Consider the following 17,749-nt stretch of genomic DNA (forward strand, 5'->3'; position numbering starts at 1 on the left):
TTGACCTAAGGAGACTTCCCTAAGAGGATAATGTGAAGTATTTGTAAGGTTAGTTTTAGAGAAAGGAGAACTCTCCAGGTCCTGTTTACACTGTTCCAGTTCCCTCAGTAATTGAGAGTGCATCCTCCCTCTAGGGCCCTGCATGGGATCAGCAGCTCAGCCAGCCCCTTTCTCTGGAGGGGTTGCTGCTGCTTGCATTGCTCTAGAAATTGTGGGGGTTGAGGGGGGGGAGAGGGAATGTATCTAAGGGATCCCATTTATGATCTTTCTGCTTTTTTTTTCTTTTGAACTTTGACTCCTTGTGAGGAACTGTTACTTCTTGCACCCGTAAAATGTCATAAGCCAATTCTTTTTCAGAGAAAGGAGTATTACTGTTTACATATAAATTCAAAGTCTGACAAACCCAATCTTTGTCAGACCCCTATTTTGGTCAAAATAATGATTTTCCCTTTAGTGGCTCTCTAGGCTTTTTGTATACAGTATTTAAACATCTTTTTCGTTATCCCCAGTTTTGGGATTATTTTTCAAATTCTGAAGCTTCTCCCCAAGGGGCTTATCTTCAGGCACAATTCTGGGGATGCTTTTCCCTTGTACTTGGCAGCTCCTATTCCCCTTATCTCCAGAATGATGCTGCGAACTACTCAGCTCACACGATTCTTGGATTTAGGGCCCATTCCCTCTGGAGTACCTCGCTCTGATTCTCGGATTATTAGGGGTGTGCTGCTGGCACTTCATCAAGTGCACAGGGTACCATACAGCAACAGCGCGCTCCCAGACTCACCTGAGTCCCAAGACTCACCTGAGACTCAAGAGACCCCCCAAGGCAAGAATTAAATTCCCTTGCCTCTGTCTGTGCACGAAATTACCGGGACTGCAGGAGTCAACACCTGTGCCTTAGCTTTCATAGAGCCCATCCTTTATGTAACAGTTTCCTATCAGCCATCCCAAGAAGTCACCTCACCACCCAGGCAGGACCGCTGAAATCAGTGGGGTGCACCTCTCCTGTCCAAGAACCCCAAAGAGGCGATAATAATCCCAGGCCAGCAATTGTAGTATTGATATGATGATTTTATTCAAAGTCTTTGTTAAACAAGGAGGGAAGGAAGGGAGGGGTGCTCTGGGGGGGGAATGGGAGGGGTGGAGGAGGGTTGTTGTCAGACTGTGAAATCAATTTTTTTAATCTTAATTCTGCTTCAGAAACAACATCTGATTCCCACGCTCTCTGCTTGGTATTTTGTCTTTTGATGCAAACACGTAAGCCCCATTGGTGCCTGGTTCAGCAGTTCAGCTTCCTTTGCACCCTTTGCCTGGTTGTAGGGAAGGTGGCAAGCTCTGATTCAATGAGGGTGTTGTATGGACACAGTATTTATCGCCATGTATCCAAAGGTGCAACAGTTTCTGGAGACCCAGGTGGGATCCTATAGGTGATGGTTCTCTCGCCACCAAGCATCCAGTTGCCAGCAGTGGGTGAGTTCACTGGGACTTTGGGGATGGGAGGTACCAACTAGCAAGCCTTCAATATCTGCTACTAAAATCAGACTTGGAAGCACGTTACACGTGGGAAATACACTTGGTGCAGGAAAGGGGATTTTCTTAGCCATCAAAAAAAGATGAAACTGCAGATCTATCAACAAAAATGTAAGCACGTGACACTTGACTTGGCGGGTCTGTGGGAAGGTCAGCTTCTCCGTGTTTGTATTTCAGCCATCATCCTCCACACTGGAGAGGATTTATCCGCTTGGCTTGCTTAATTGCAGCACGTTTCACACGCGTGGATAACCTGTGCATATTGCGTCACTACCCCTGTGGCCTGAGGTGTTGCACCAGGCTGGAAATAATGCCTTCTTGGGGTTGTTGAAGCTCTGCAAAAATTTGCCAAGCAAAGTTGTGGATGCTCCATCCCTGGAGGTGTTCAAGGCCAGGCTGGATGGAGCTCTGGGCAGCAAGACTCTGTGGGTGGCATCTCTGCCCGAGGCAGTGGGGCTGGGGTTCTGAGTTCTTCACTGTCCCTTGCAAGCCAAGCCATTCTATGATTCTGCATTTCTATGATGTAAGCACCAGCCCCACACAGCCCTGGTGCAGTGCATCACAAGAGCAGCAGCCTGCGGGGAGCCACCACCCGGAATCACAGAGATGTGAGGTCACAATGCCCCATCCTATGACTGTGCTGAGCTGTGTCATGAGCTCACAAGGCCTGGCTGCAGGCTTGGCTCAGTGCGACACTCACTGTGGCTGCAGCGGTGGTGTTGGAAGCGTGGTGCAAGTGTGGGGGCGGCCATGGACCCTGCCCGCCTTGTCCTCTTCCTCCTATTGGTGGCCATGAGTTTTCAGGAGAGCTGTGCTGCTCCGTGGCGAGCACGGGGAGCAGGTGAGTGGGTAGAGATGGGACCCAAACTGAGCAGCGCTGGGAGCAAGAAGTCAGGCTGTGTCCCCACGGCCCTGTAGTACACTTGCCTGGGGCCTGCCTTCCATGGGGGTGTTGCTGGGTAGGGGGTGATGGGCAGCACTGCAGGAGCCGGGCAAGAGCCCGTGGCTGCGCTGCTCCCCAGGGCTGGCTCCAGCCATGCCAGGCTGTAGCTCTGCTAATTGCTGGCTGCAGCACAGCCTTCGTCCTGGGAGATGCCCGGGGAAAGTTCAGAAGAGGCGTGCTGGGCGTGCATGAGCATTTCTGCTTCAGGCTCATGTCACTCCCCAGTTTCCAAGCCAGAGCCCCAGTCCACAGCCCAGGGGAAGAGACAGGTGTGCTTTCCTCCAGTGCCTCAGTGTGACCTTGCTGTCCATCAGAGGCCTCCCAGTAAGAAAGCCCTGGGGGGCTGCATCTTCTTCCACGTAATCTGTGAGAGATGTGGCACGTGGCCTGGAGAGAGCACTGCATACGCTGCCAGGTGCCAGCCTACGGGTCATCCCGTCCACCCTGCAACTTTGGAAATCATGACCTGAGTTATTCTCCCATGCCCCACATCCAGTTACTGAGGGAGAAGGAGATCACACCATATATTGCATATAGTGGGAACTTATCTCATCTGTTCTTGATTCTAGATGATGAGCTTCGTGCTCCCTTTCCGGATGCTCCTTTGGATCCGGACTTCATGCCTGTGCCTGGGGGACAACCCAGGGGTAAGTTGTGAGTGTCTGTTTCCTTGGAGGCTGAAACGTTCATGCTCTCATGGTTTACCTGGGTGCAATTTTACTGGAGATCCTCTCCAGGTCTTCCAAGCCTGTTTGTGCCCAGAAGGGTTTGCACAGATGAGCCATGAGTATTTTTTCTCTCGGAGAGCTGCAACATTTCAGTGGGAAGGTTACCGCTGCCCCTCTGCAGCTGAGGGAGCCCAGACCTTTGTATTTGGGCTGTGGCATTCCCCAACCACCGCCAGACCCTACAGGTCACTCAGGGAAAAGGAGGCCCCCACATGTGCCGGAAGCTCTCCTCACCTGTGTCTGATCACACTTGTGTCTGCAGGACCTGTCCCCTGTACGCTCTGCTACTCAGTTGATGCTGTAGTGTGTGACTAAAACTTTTCATGGGTCTTTGGTTGCAGAAGTGCCCCCAGTGTGGGCCTTGCCCGGTCATCGGTTTCCTCCTGTGCTGGAGCCCAGCTGGAATCCCAGCAGTGAGTACTCTGTCTTCACTGACTTGGCTGACTCGCCGCTGATCTTCAGATCTTCATGCACATGATATTTAACTTCATACATTCTGTTAAGGTCCGGAAAGAGAAGAGGATGAATCCAAACGAGGAAAATACTCTCAGGGCTCATCCCGTCTCCTGAAGCGACTGCTGAAGGAAATGGAGAAGGCAGAGCGTGGTGGGTATACTTCAGTCTGTTCACTGTGGGACCTGGGAAGCTGAGGTGTGATATACAGGTGTGGGCAGGCTGTAGCCTGCACAGCAGGAAGGGATGGGTCAGAGCCATGCTGCAGCCGTGTTCCATGTATCACCTTGCAGGTGCTGTCAAGCACCAGAGCTGGTCTGCTGCCAGATGGTCTGCATCCAGCCAAGACCCAGAGGCAGCTGCTCCCCCAGCACAACCATTACTTGTCAGAGCTGCTTTGTGCAGTCATTGGCACCCAGATGGCAGCAAGTGGCAAAGTGGCAAGCGCTGTGCTTCTGTTCATCCAAAGCCCTCCGTGCAGCTGAGCAAGTTCAAGGCAGGAGGAGCATCCCGAGCAGGGTTGGCTGCCTTTGCTAATGCTGGAAATGAGGTGGAGATGCTAATTCTGAAGGCTTGGACTGTGTGTTAGAGCTTGGATTTCAACCTGCAGCTACCTGGCTGTGAAGGGCTGGTGACAGCACAGTATGTGAGGGCCTTGCACAGGAGCTGATTTCTCAAGAGGTGTGAGGGAGTCAGCATTGTCCAATAGCTGGGAGGGCCCAAATGCCCTTGGGTAACAGAGGGGCTCACAGTGTACTTGGGGGGGGGGCTGGACTTTACCTGAGCTCGGGACTGGAGAAGCTCAGTTTTTGATGAGGGCATGTGACATCCCAATCCTACTGCCCTGCTTTCTTTCTAAAGGAACGGACCAACAAAGTGAGAGGGATGCACTCCAGGAAGGTGGATATCCCACACTGCCGGTCCCGGATGCGCTGCAGGAAGGCGGTTATCCCACACTGCCCGTCCCGGACAGAGGAATGCAGGCAGCACCAACCGGCATGCCAGGTAATTTCTGTCCTATGATCATACGGTGTCACGAACCAGAGTCACTGCGTGCCTGCAGGCTCTTGCTGCCAGCTGTTGCACACCAGGTCAGCAGCCAGACCTGAGCGTGTGAGCATAGAGCACATGTAAAAGAAGCAGGAGTGTTTCTCCCCTGGGCTGGCTCTGGCTGTGCCCTGTGCTGGCTGAAGCCTGACCTTCAGCCTGGGGGGCGTCCCACAGGGGGAGCTCAGGACACGCATGCCGGGAAAAGCGTGAGGGATTCTGCTCTGTAGCTCTCCCCACGGACCAAGCCCAGACCCCAGGGTACAGCCCCAGCTCTCGGCCCAGAGGAGGACACGGGTAGTGCCTGTGCAGCCTCTCCGTACCCAACGAGAGGTGGAAGCAATCCTTCTTGTCCTCCGGTGCTTCGGCACCAGAGACGGAGGCACCCACTGACAAAATGACCTCTTGGGTCCATGAAGCACACTGAGAGATTATCTGTAGCGCAGCTGAAGGTAACGTGGGACATTGTCTCATTTCTTCCAGGGATGAACACAGGCAAAAGCACAGAGGCTGCTGCTCACACATCTGTGCGGAAGCGCCACATTCCGGTGACGGTCTCAGCGATGCTGCTGCCTGCGCTGGTGCTGGCCGTTGGTGTTGTGATATGGGTGCTCAAAGACTACCTGTGAGTTGGCCTTTCCCCAGAACACCTTATTGCTGCATTTGGCAATGAAGCATTTGTGGTGCCAGGATCCTGGACGGCCAAATCAGCCGCTGGCAGTACACTGCCAGGACTTAGGTTGCAAAGTCTTTCAAGTTTCCCCTTATTTCCTGTCACTGAGTAGTGCTTTCTGAAACTCATTCTCACAGAGCGCGCAAGAGGGAAAAGAGAGCAGCAGAAGCAGCAGATGGAGCTGGGGAAGGCAACGAGACAGATTCTGACCCAGTCAAACAAGAATCTCCGTAATAGCTCCAGTCCGTTCCATTCTGCCATTGAAGAGGCCCGAAGTCTTCAAGGTCATCTGGAAGACCAGGAGCTTGAACTGAAAGCCATGAAAGAGATCCTTGGGAACAGTCCTGAGTGCTGCCTTCTGTCAGAGGATGGCCCTGAATGTGAGAGCAGAGCTTTTGTCCTTCATCCTGCATTCTCCAGGACAGGTATCACCAGCAGTTTGAAGATTCTTAGCTCGACACAGCTACATTCTTGTTGAGGGTCCTAATGAGGACCCAGAAAACGAGCTTCCTCTGACTGCCGGACAAAACGTAATGTCTTTGGAGATGTGGGTGAGAATGGCTGGTTTCAGGGAGAGCTGACAGATGGCACAAGAGGACTGGTCCCTTCCAATTTGGTTGCGGAGCTTTCAGTTGATGAACTGGATACACCTGGAGATCCTGTCAGAATTCCTGCATTGCTCCATCTGCAAGACTACCATTGCTCCACTCAATGGAACAACTCGATGTTGAGCAGAATGTGGTTGAGCTCCTTCGGGAACTCTCTGAGGTGACTGACAGCGGAACTGCATAGCTTTATTGTATATTAAAAACAACCAAACAACTGTCCCCTCCCTCTCCCTTCCCCTCGCCCCCCTCCACCCCGCCCCCCCCCCCCCCAAAAAAAAACCAAAAAAAAGACAAAAAAAACCCAAAAAAACCCTAAAAAAACAACAAAAAACAACCCACCCCCAATAAAACAAAAAAACAAAACCAATTAAAATCTCAACGCTGTTCTTTTTCTGGGATACACTGAGATGACGCTTCTTCTAGCTTAGACTTTGCAATGAGTTTGTGTCACGGAGTTCTCTCTAGAGCTCACTCGGTGACAGCGGGAACAAACCTGGGGAGAGAAGGAACAAAGAACCTCCCCTCTCTAACAGCGCGGTGCGGCGCAGCCGAGAGGGGAAGGTAAGGGAGATTGTGAATGGGTCTAGGAGGGAAAAAATGAAAAAAAAACCAACGATCTGAGAACGAACGGCAGTTTAACGAACCCAGTGACACTAAACAACAACGATGTTGCAGAACAGCAGGAGAAAAGCAGACGATCACACCTGTCATTGACATATGATCAGCTAATCTCCTTTATTCCTTGGCTGCGTTTACCTTTATAATACGGATAATTAGCTCATACATATTGCAAAAGTGGAGCTCATCATTGGTTCCCAATTACATACCATCCTTGTGTATCTTAACGGCTTGTTGTTATCAACTGAAAGCTACTCCCTTGCTGAGTTCCCAGAACAGTGGCTAGTTACTCACCATCCCAGGGCATCCTGTTGTTCTTGCTGTCCTTGCAGGTGGTATGGCTGCTTGAGAAACTGATGGCCCATACAGGCAAGAGTCCAGTCCTGCCCATCTGTAAGGCAGTTTTGCTTACCTTCCAAGGGTTATCTAGGGTGTGTGGAAATCGATCTCCTCTGATCTTGCTGATTAAATCTGCTAGTGAAGAAATTCCCATATACAAGAAGGGTCATAAGGAGAACCTGGGGGACTACAGATCTGAGGGAGCTGGGTCTCTTTAGGTTGGAGAATCATAGAATCATAGAATCACCCAGGTTGAAAAAGACCTTGAAGATCATCAAGTCCAACCACAGCCTAACCAGCACCCTAACTCTAACAACCCTCTGCTAACTCATATCCCTGAGCACCACATCCAGATGGCTCTTAAACACATCCAGGGACTGCAACTCAACCGTCTCCCTGAGGAGCCTATTCCAGTACCTAACTACCTTTTCTGTAAACAAGTGTTTCCTAACATCCAACCTAAACTTACCTTGGTGCAACTTGAGGCCGTTTCCCCTTGTCCTGTCACTTCTCACCAGTGAGAAGAGACCAGCCCCACTCTCACTGTAAGCACCCTTCAGATACTGGAAGAGAGCGATAAGGTCTCCCCTCAGCCTCCTTTTCCTCAGACTAAACAGCCCCAGCTCCCTCAGTCTCTCCTCATAGGGTTGATTTTCTAAGCCCTTCATGAGCCTCATTGCCCTTCTCTGGATCTGCACCAGCACCTCCATGTCTTTCCTGTACTGAGGTGCCCATAACTGAACACAGTACTTGAGATGAGGCCTCACCAATGCTGAGTACAGGGGCAGGATGACTTCCCTAGTCCTGCTCACCACACCATTCCTGATACAAGCCAGGATGCCATTGGCCTTCTTTGCCACCTGTGCACAGGGAAGGAGAGACTGAGGGGTAACCTCATTAGTATTTATAAATATGTAAAGGGTGAGTGTCAGGAGGATGAGCCAGGCTCTTCTCGGTGACGTCCAATGATAGCACAAGGGGCAGTGGGTACAAGCTGGAACACAGGAGAAAAACATCACAGTAAGGGTAACAGAACACTGGAACAGGCTGCCCAGAGAGGTTGTGGGATCTCCTTCTCTGGAGACATTCAAACCCTGCCCAGACACTCCTGTGTGACCTGGTCCAGGTGTTCCTGCTCCTGCAGGGGGATTAGACTAAATGATCTTTTGAGGTCCCTTCCAATCCCTGACATTCTGTGATTCTGTGTTTGTATTGGTTCCGTTACCCCTATGATGGGTGAGGTCCCTCTTCAATAAGCAGCAGAATCAGGTACCATTCAGACCTCCTGCTCAGAGACCCCCTATGTGATTGTTTTATTTTCATTTGCTTACAGATAGTTTCTGTTTGTAGTTGTGCTGCTATGATAGTATCAACATGTGTTATATTACCTCAAGGGTTTAAAATGGGCTTATACTCCAACAGGTAAATATAAAAACGAACATGACACTGGAGACTTTTACTGCTGTACCATTCTGTGGGTTGGGGTGGCCTACATTCTGTGGCTACAATGTGTGGGCTCAGCTTTGATCCTGTATTGTTTTCTCCAATGTGCTGATATTGAGGTTGCTCTGTGGCAGATGCTACTTCTGGCACTGACTTTGCATATTTGCTGTTTTTTTGCAAAGGCTTTAGACTTGCATGTAGTACAGCTGGGCTGATAGGTGGTAACTTGAGCTGCTGTAGCTGGGGGGGGGAGGGTATCAGCATGGGTTCACCAAGGGGAGGTTGTGCTCGACCAACCTGGTGGCCTTTTATGAAGATGTCACTAGCTGGGTGGACAGGGGGAGAGTGGTAGATGTAGTCTACCTTGATTTCAGTAAGGCTTTTGATACTGTCCCCCATGACATCCTTATAAAGCTGAGGAAGTATGGGATAGATGAGTGGACAGTGAAGTGGGTTGAGAATTGGCTGACTGGCAGAGTGCAGAGGGTTGTCATTGCCGGTGTGGTGTCTGGCTGGAGGCGTGTAACTAGCAGCGTCCCCCTGGGGTCTGTACTGGGTCTGGTCTTGTTAAACATCATCAGCGACCTTGATGAGGGGATAGTGACCACCCTCAGCAAGTTTGCTGATGACACGAAGTTGGGAGGATTGGCTGACACGCCTGAAGGCTGTGCTGCCATTCAGCGAGACCTGGACAGGCTGGAGAGCTGGGCAGTAAGAAACCAGATGAGGTTTAGCAAAAGCAAGTGTAGAGTCTTGCACCTGGGTAGAAATAATTGCATGCACCAGTACAGGCTGGGGGAAGACCTGCTGGAGAGGAGCTCTGCTGAGAGGGACATGGGCGTCCTGGTGGACAACAGATTGGCCATGAGCCAGCAGTGTGCCCTTGTAGCCAAGAAGGCCAATGGCATCCTGGGGTGTATTAAAAAGAGCGTGTCCAGCAGGCCGAAGGAGGTGATCCTCCCCCTCTACTCTGCCCTGGTGAGGCCTCATCTGGAATATTGTGTCCAGTTCTGGGCTCCCCAGTACAAAAAAGACAGGGATCTCTTGGAAAGAGCCCAGTGGAGGGACACAAAGATGGTGAAGGGATTGGAGCATCTCCCCTATTAAGAAAGGAAATGCCTTGTCCAGAAGCAAGCAGTGGGCTGGAGAGGGCACCAAAACCAAACCCTGCTTGCAGCTTTCCCTCTCCTCATTCCACATGCTGACATTTATTTTAAGAGCAAAAACAAGACTACAGTGAAGAAAGCTCCAGAACAACTCAGCTACTTTATTCACCCCCTTCTCTTTCCACTACAGAAGATTCTCAGAAAACCTCCAAGAGCCACGTTACTGCTCTGCTGACCCTTCTCTGGGATGCATGAGTGTGCTCAGAAATGACTGAGAGCAACACATGCACACAGACTCACAGCAGATCCCTACACAACCACTTCTCCACTAGGAAACAGAATCAAAAAGCAGCTGGTGGAAGAGTAGAAGTGGAAAGCGGGCATGGTGAGAGAAGTGCTTTGGGCAGCAAGGAAAGGCCATCTGAAGCTCCTGGGTTAAGTCCCTTCTGCAGAGGGTGTCGGTGATGCCGTCTCCTTTGCAAACTGTTCCTGCATGGGGAGAAGCATTGGTCTCCCTCATCCCTGGGCTCTCCAGCATCCTGAGAGTCTCTCCTGCTGGTGGTTTTCCCATGAGAAATGAGGCACCAGCCCTGAGAGAAACTCTTCCTGCAGGAGATGCACTCCTAGTAGCTACCTGTCCTGTGGACTGCAATGTTTAATGAGGACTGAGCTTTGCATGAAGTTCTTCTGGGAGTGTGAGGAGCTCTCTGCTCGGCACAAAGCCCTTCTCACACTCAAGGCTTCCTGCCATTTCAGCTCACTGGTGCAGACATTCTGGTAACACAGCAGATGGGATTCTCTGAGGGAGAGAAAAGGCAAGTTCCCAGGCAACTCCCTGCATGCAGGCCTGGCCAAAATGTTCTAAAATGTCCAACAGAAGCTATGGTCTCTCTCCTGTGTGCATATGCTGGTGCAGCTTCAATTCAGAACTCCCTTTGAAGCTCTTACCACACTCAGGACACTCACAGGGTCTCTTTTTCTTGTGGATGCTCTGATGCAGCGTCAGCTCAGAACGCCTTTTAAAGCTCTTCCCACACTCAGGACACTTATAGGGTTGCTCTCCTGTGTGCATGCACTGGTGCATCTTCAATTCAGAACGCCTTTTGAAGCTCTTCCCACACTCAGGACACTTATAGGGTTTCTCTCCTGTGTGGACACGCTGGTGCATCTTCAGTGCAGAGCTGCTTCTGAAGCTCTTCCCACACTCAGAGCACTTGCAGGGTTTCTCTCCTGTGTGGATGCGCTGGTGGAGCTTCAAATCAGAACTGCTTATGAAGCTCTTCCCACACTCAGAGCACTTATATGGTCTCTCTCCTGTGTGGACACGCTGGTGCACCTTCAGTTTAGAGCTGCTTCTGAAGCTCTTCCCACACTCAGGACACTTATAGGGTTTCTCTCCTGTGTGGATGCGCTGGTGGAGCTTCAATTCAGAACTCCCTTTGAAGCTCTTCCCACACTCAGGACACTTATAGGGTTTCTCTCCTGTGTGGACACGCTGGTGCACCTTCAGTTCAGAGCTGCTTCTGAAGCTCTTCCCACACTCAGGACACTTATAGGGTTTCTCTCCTGTATGGATGCGCTGGTGGAGCTTCAAATTAGAACTGCTTATGAAGCTCTTCTCACACTCAGAGCACTTATATGGTCTCTCTCCTGTGTGGACACGCTGGTGCACCTTCAGTTTAGAGCTGCTTCTGAAGCTCTTCCCACACTCAGAGCACTTGCAGGGTCTCTCTCCTGTGTGGATGCTCTGGTGGCGCTTCAAATTAAAACTGCTTATGAAGCTCTTCCCACACTCAGAGCACTTATATGGTCTCTCTCCTGTGTGGACACGCTGGTGCACCTTCAGTTCAGAGCTGCTACTGAAGTTCTTCCCACACTCAGAGCACTTGCAGGGTCTCTCTCCTGTGTGAATATGATGGTGGACGGTGAGGCTGGAACTGTTTTTGAAGCTCTTCCCACAATCAGTGCACTTAAATGGTCTCTCTCCTGTGTGGATGCGATGGTGGATGGTGAGGCTGGAACTGTTTTTGAAGCTCTTCCCACAATCAGTGCACTTAAATGGTCTCTCTCCTGTGTGGATGCGATGGTGGATGGTGAGGCTGGAACTGTTTCTGAAGCTCTTCCCACACTCAAGGCACTTATACGGTCGCTCTCCTGTGTGGACACGTTGGTGTATTTTGAGTGTAGAACTATCCTTAAAGCTCTTCCCACACTCAGGGCACTTACATGGTTGCTCTCCTGTGTGGACACGTTGGTGTATTTTGAGTTTAGAACTACCTTTCAAGCTCTTCCCACACTCAAGGCACTTGTACAGTCTCTCTCTTCTGTGGATACACTGGTGGGAAGTGAGGCTCCCACTGTCCGTAAAAGTCTTTCCACAGTCAGAGCACTCAAAGGCTCTCTCTCCTGTGTACATGCACTGCTGGCCAGTGGGGTGGAGTCTCCATTTCATGCTCTCTGCAGAATCACAGAACTCGTAATGCCTCTTTGCTGAGTGCGTGCACTGGTGGCTAGTGATGCTGGAATCCAGTTTAAAGCTTTTCTCACACTCAGTGCATGGATTCTGCTTTTTCATCTGGCACACATCCTTGCTCCTGGTTTCCTCAGGCTGCTTTGGACCTATGTTGAAGTCCACTGGGTTCCTCAGTGTCATTCCCAGATGCTTTCCCAGGGGCTTCTTGATGTGCTCACCCTGACCTTGCTGCAGGACTTCCTGGACATCCCTTCTGATTTCTTCCACAGAGATGCAATTCTGCTGCATTTCCGCTACACAATTTCTCTGCGGAACCTCCTTTGTATTTCTGATCCCATCAGCTGCTGGATGACAGAGGAAATGCAGCAATAGCACATGTTGCCCAAAATAAAACACAGGCAGAGAAGGCTCTTACAGCCCCAACATTCCCCTTCCCTCCACCACCTCACCTGGGCTGAGGTCTCCTGGCATGGCCTCAGGGCTATGCACATCTGGGATCCAGGGGTCTTCCCCTCTTTCAAACAGGGAGATCACCACGGGCTTGGGGCCTGGAAATGGAGCTTCAGGGAGAGAAACAGGGAACAAGAGAGCATTTCCCTCATGCTGGCACAGTGCCTGTTCAACAGTTCCACTCTGTGCCCCTCCCCATAGAGAAACCACCATTTAGGTCTAAATGACACTGTGCCTACAGCTTCCCTCAGAGCAAAGAATGTTTTGACATCTCTGAACATTGTGAAGGGATATTTTTTCTTTCAAATTAACTTTACAACAGCTTATTTGTTTTCTTACAGTCTACCAGTGGTCAAGGCATCAAAATGTTGATGGCAATTGCATGGAAAATCCTCAATTCCATAGCACTAACCAGGGATTCATCTGTGAGCTGGAGCTGGTGGCACCAAGTAACACACAACACAAGGGCTGGTTTTCTCCCTCCTGGCTGATGCCTGCTTGCCAGCACTGACTCTGTGGCTTTGATCAGAGTGCCGTGCATACTAATCCCTTCTGAAACTCACGCTTTTCAGTATCTGCTTTCTTGCTGGCACTGTGGTGTAAGTCAATATGTAGCTGCATGGTGTTTATTCAAGGCCCGGCTTGCAGAGGCTCATTCTGCACAGCCAAAGGTGCCCTAACGAGGAGGAAAGGCAGACAAGCTCTCACCCAGCGAGGCCACACACTGGTATGTCTCCAACATCACGTCCCGGTAGAGCTCTCGTTGCACAGGGTCCAGCAGCGCCCACTCCTCCCTGCTGAAATACACGGCCACCTCCTCAAAGCTCACGGGCTCCTGCAAACAAAGAGGCTCCTTGCTGGGAACAGCCGAGGCCCAGGCAAGCAGCTCGCACAGGACAGAACCTCACACCCCAGCTGCTTTTCTGTCCCCAGCACACACACGCTGGCTGAGGGCACCTCCCTCTTCCCCTGCATTCACATCCCTGGCCCCTTGGCCTCTCCTGCCTGCTTCCCCAACCCCTACCTCAACTGGATGTGCTGCAGCCATTTGCTGCTCTCCTGCAGGCTGGGATGATCACGGCTGGAAGGCAGAAGTTGAACTGGAGCCTGCAGAGAGAAGAGAAATGGCAGGGGAGCTGTGAGGGAATGCAGCAGTCCCAGTCCCAGCTCAGCCCTTCTGCAGGGCACTGCCCAGCCTTGCAGAGAAAGACAATGAGCTGCAGCACAGGAAACAGTCTGGCTCAAAGAGATGAACTGTCACAAAGCTGTCTCAGACTGGGAGGCTGAAACAACTGGTAGCTGACACTTAGTTCAACAGCTGAGACTGAGAGGGGACTTAAGACAAAGCACGGCAAGGAGGCAGTCATCTTACCCCAAAAGAGGGAGCAGCCCAAGTGCCCCTCCAGCTCTGCTGCACAGCAGCGGGCTGCACCACAGGACCTGCCCTCGAGCAGGGCTGTTTCTGCAGCTCACACCTGCACAGAGATCCCTTGCAGTTTGACATCAAGACTCCTTCTCAATACAGATCTTCTGTAAGACACCCGTGGTTACTTTGGAGCTTTCATGTATTCTCTAAGGTTCTGTCTTAGAGGGACTGTGCACGTATGATTCCTTCCACACAAAGCCTTGACCAAGCTTGGGACTAGGAGAGGATCCAGCCACATCCTAGCTCCTTACCTCTGTGGACTGAAGACATGAGAAAAAAAGGGGAACTACTCTGAGCCTCGTGACTCAATGGGAGGGCCTCCTGTAGGTGTGTGCGTAACCCTACCCTCCATGCAGTAAATAACCAAGTGTATCCAGCCACCTCCGATCCTGTTGTGTCACTGTTAAATCACTACAGCATATCCCTATTATATCAACAAATATAGTCCTGCTTCTCCCTTAGGAGTGTATGCTGTGTTTGGATCCACTTGTGACCAATGGGCAAAGTCTGCAGGATGGCAAGAAGGGAAACAAACCGATGACAAGAGACATGAAGCGCGTCCCAAATTCTTCTGTGAATGTTCTCGTGGCAACTGCTGTAGTTGAGCGGCAAGCAGAGGTCACTGGGGGCAGTAATAGGATGCAAAATGGGAAAGGTGCTATCAGCATCGTGTCAGGTTTGGAAGTGACATATGAAGCAAAGGAGAACTGCACCGGTCCTCCCAGAATCAAAAGCGACTGATATTCCACAATATTTCTGCTGCACTACGTGGTGCAAGTTGTGCAGGTAATGCTTATTCACACAATAAACGAAGGCCTCCCCGAGTCGCCTACAATCCTTTAGGCCACACATCCTCCACCTGTAGGGTTTGGCTCCAAACAGATGCAAAACTGCACCCATAGCACTAATTAAAGGCACTGCCTCTACACAGTTAAGGCAAACAGAGGCAGCAGAATGACGGCTTATTGCCTGCCCTAGCTGTAGTTAAGGAAACTGATGAGTGATACAGGAGGAATGGGAAAGGGGAGTTTCATTGGAGGTCTGAGTGGTGAAGGAAGTTGAGGACATACAACAAGGACAGCCTGTGCCAACTGGGGGATCTTTTGATTGACTGCAAGCACGCCTAAAGGGGACGGCTACCCAGGAAAGAGATGCAGAAATACTGTTAGAAAATGGTATGGCCATCCAACCATCCAGCAGGAGGTGCAGAAAAGCACCTGGTTTATGGAAGAACACCGTGAATGCAGCCCCCAACACACAATCACAGCAAGCCTCAGCATAGATGGCAGCTGCCAGCAGAGCAGTCTGCTGGAGCACCACCTCCACAGATCCATGAGGGAACACCTGGTGGCAAATGGATTAAATCCTCTGGCAGATGTCCGTACATCCTCTCAGGAGTGGAAGTAGCCCTGGGCTTGCTGAAATCAAGCAAGCCCTCAGAAAAGGGTTGGGAAAAGTACTCTGTAAAGGTGACTGATGTAGTTCTCAAAACCACCTACTGCTGATGTTACCTAAAAGTGGTGATGGCTCACATTCCTCGGGTAAGGAAGTGCAAAACGGCGAGGAGTCAACTGGATGGTTCACACTTCTCAAATAAATAGGATGGCTTACTTAAACATAACAATAAATCAACAAAACATCCAACCACACGGAGATTATTTTTCCATCTCCTGAGAAGAGAGAGTATCTGACAGCACTGCAGCCAAACCAGCCTGTGACGGTCACAGCCACCACCAGCCAATGCAGTCAGCCCACAGGCTGCCAGCTTCTCATCGTCTGTTCCAGAGCCCAGTGCCGGAGCTGCTGCAGATGCTGAACGTGCTCAGGGCCCGCAGCTGTGTGCTCAAGGCATCTGCAGCTGCCGGGACAGCCTGAACAAAAGCCTTGCCAGGGGTTTGCACAACCCCAGCTGAGCCATCAGGCAAGCGCTCAGCAAACAAAAGGTAACGCCATTTCAAGGGTCGCCAGAGGCACGTGTTGCCCGCAGGGTCCCTGAAGAGAAGCTGGGGGCTGCCGGGGAGGAGGAGCAGGGCGAGTGCAAATTTACACTTGGAGGCTTCACATTAAGACACTCCAAAGGAGGCATCGGGGGGGTTAAAGCTTCCATCAATCCACGCGTGCAGAGCTGCAGAGCGAGGCCGTCTCGTGTCTCCCGTGGCCCAGAGGAAGAACTGCAGCCCCAGCTGCGCTGTGCTACAGAGATCCAACCGGGCAGTAGAGCACGCTGACCTCCTCTGCTCCCTTCCTCACTGTCCCAGCTCCCAGCCCGTTCCCGTGCCCCTCGGAGCCCAGCCCGGGCTGCATGAACTGCTGCCCTGGTTGCAGCCCGTCTGGGCCAGCAAACCTGCTGCGCTGAGCGGGAGCTGGAGCCGGGACCAGGGTCCCGCCTGGGGTACGGCAGTGCGGGTTCCGCCCCGTCCGGGGCCGCTCCCCGCTCCTCTCCCGGTGCTGCTGGCAGGGGGCAGGAAGCGTGCGCTCCTCTGCACGAGCCACGAAGGGCACCTACCTTGGGTGCGGAGCAGGCTGCTCCCAGCTCTGGTGCAGGTAGCCAGGCTCCTCGGAGTCGCGTAGAGCAGAGGACGCCGAGTGCCCTCAGCCCGGAGCTGGCCGCAGGACGGCCTTGGTGCACCTCCTGCCACCGCGGTGCTGCCCGGATGGCTTCCAGCCAGGCTCTCGCCTCTTCCGCACAGGCTCAGGAAGGCAGGAATTCCCGCAGCGAGCACGCCCCGAGCCGGCTGCCAGGCGCTCGGCAGTTTCACAGCTCGTTCTCATGGCACATCTGCACCCGGGGGAGGGGGGAAGGGGGGAGGGATGGGTGTTTGTGTTACGCTAATGAAGCATCGCTTTCTGCCGGCTCTCTTTGCTTCCTTCGCTGGGGACATTTGCACACCCCTGTGCTCAGGCATCCCTCCCTTGCTGTCCTGGCGTTCCTTTCACTCCTCTCCTCCACGAGTATGTCCCAGCAAGAGGCAATCTCCGGTACAGCACCAGAGGACATTCTGTGTTGAACAGAACTCTTGCAATGGAACCGAGCTGTGGGTAGGAGCTTTACCCAGAAGCTGCTGTAAGAATACGACTTTCCCCAGATCCTTGTCTAAGGGTCCTAATAAGTCTTCTGTGCAGCGATACCTTGTGGTTCTGTGTGGGTTTGTGGTCCGTATGGCTGGCCATACCTACCCTTGAGTTGCACCGGGCAATGTACTTGGGGGTGACCTCACTGGAAGGAAAGCAGTGTGCAAACTGCAATGGGAAATTGCATTTAGGAAAGCAGGATATTGAGGTTCGTTTTCTGGTGGATATGGGTGCTTCTTACTACCTGTAGATGGCTTTGTAACAGTAGTAGATGCTACTGCCCAACGAGAAAAGGTTTCCTTTTTTGGATTAATTAAACATAAGCTAAGAAAACAAGCAGGAATACAGAAATTCTTGTACCTGCTGGGTTACTCTGGCAAGAAATTGAATAAAACTGGAGCTAAGAGTGCAACAATATTGACTGATTAAAAACTGTAACTCTGGCTTTAACACAAACTGGGCAAAGCAATGTTGTACCCCCAGGAGTTACAGCAGTCTCAAATATGACACACTTAGTGGTGTGGGCATCAGGGCCAAAAATGAAGCCCTAAATAGAAGTTAAAAGCAAGAGCTTGCCTAGTCAGGGTAAAGCGGTGCCCTTTGAGGGTATGGGACTGTAGTAGGGTAAAAGAAATAATAGGTAACTTTTTGGAGTTTGGATTCCAATTTTGATAGCAAGTGCTGTAGTTTGGTACAAGACTTGAGGGCAAGTACTAGAATAGTTGAATGGATACACTCAGTGGTGGCAAATCCATGCACTTTATTAACCAAGTTAAGGAACGAAAAGATGGAGTTTACCTTCTGGATTTGAGGGATGTCTCTTCTGCCTGGTTTGGCCAAAGG

At 51.4% G+C, this 17,749-nt stretch overlaps 2 protein-coding genes and 1 long non-coding RNA gene across 3 annotated transcripts in view; 1 reads left to right on the forward strand and 2 right to left on the reverse strand.

Moving 5' to 3' along the window:
- Window positions 1-1,710: 1,710 nt before the first annotated feature.
- LOC146754425 (uncharacterized) lies at window positions 1,711-6,223 on the forward strand. Its single transcript, XM_085527586.1, has 7 exons — window positions 1,711-2,368; window positions 3,040-3,117; window positions 3,540-3,611; window positions 3,703-3,804; window positions 4,513-4,656; window positions 5,182-5,323; window positions 5,509-6,223. The coding sequence occupies exons 1-7, from the start codon at window positions 2,278-2,280 to the stop codon at window positions 5,603-5,605; spliced, it is 726 nt and encodes a 241-aa protein (XP_085383712.1). The 5' UTR covers window positions 1,711-2,277; the 3' UTR covers window positions 5,606-6,223.
- Window positions 6,224-10,365: 4,142 nt separating this feature from the next.
- LOC146754426 (uncharacterized) overlaps window positions 10,366-17,749 on the reverse strand; it is a 599,901-nt gene continuing 592,517 nt past the window's right edge. Inside the window, exon 3 of the mRNA XM_085527628.1 lies at window positions 10,366-11,836. Coding sequence (XP_085383754.1) covers window positions 10,366-11,836 — 1,471 coding nt within the window. The remainder of the gene's footprint in view (window positions 11,837-17,749) is intronic.
- On the reverse strand, window positions 13,004-16,617 carry LOC146754427 (uncharacterized). The gene is made up of 3 exons (XR_014938919.1): window positions 16,341-16,617; window positions 13,433-13,515; window positions 13,004-13,243 (listed from the first exon to the last, which is right to left on the reverse strand). It is a non-coding gene; the product is annotated as an uncharacterized LOC146754427 (long non-coding RNA).

This window comes from Coturnix japonica, chromosome W, assembly GCF_054131305.1.
Source record: "Coturnix japonica strain WE chromosome W, WE-NBRP24, whole genome shotgun sequence".
Classification (NCBI taxonomy): Eukaryota; Metazoa; Chordata; class Aves; order Galliformes; family Phasianidae; genus Coturnix; species Coturnix japonica.

What these genes read in the sequence shown, in the direction of transcription:
- LOC146754425 (XM_085527586.1), top strand. Translation starts at nt 2,278, where the DNA reads ATGGACCCTGCCCGCCTTGTCCTCTTCCTCCTATTGGTGGCCATGAGT. An exon ending in GCCCAGCTGGAATCCCAGCA is followed by an intron (nt 3,612 to 3,702) that starts GTGAGTACTCTG and finishes CATTCTGTTAAG; the next exon opens with GTCCGGAAAGAGAAGAGGAT. An exon ending in TGGGTGCTCAAAGACTACCT is followed by an intron (nt 5,324 to 5,508) that starts GTGAGTTGGCCT and finishes TCATTCTCACAG; the next exon opens with AGCGCGCAAGAGGGAAAAGA.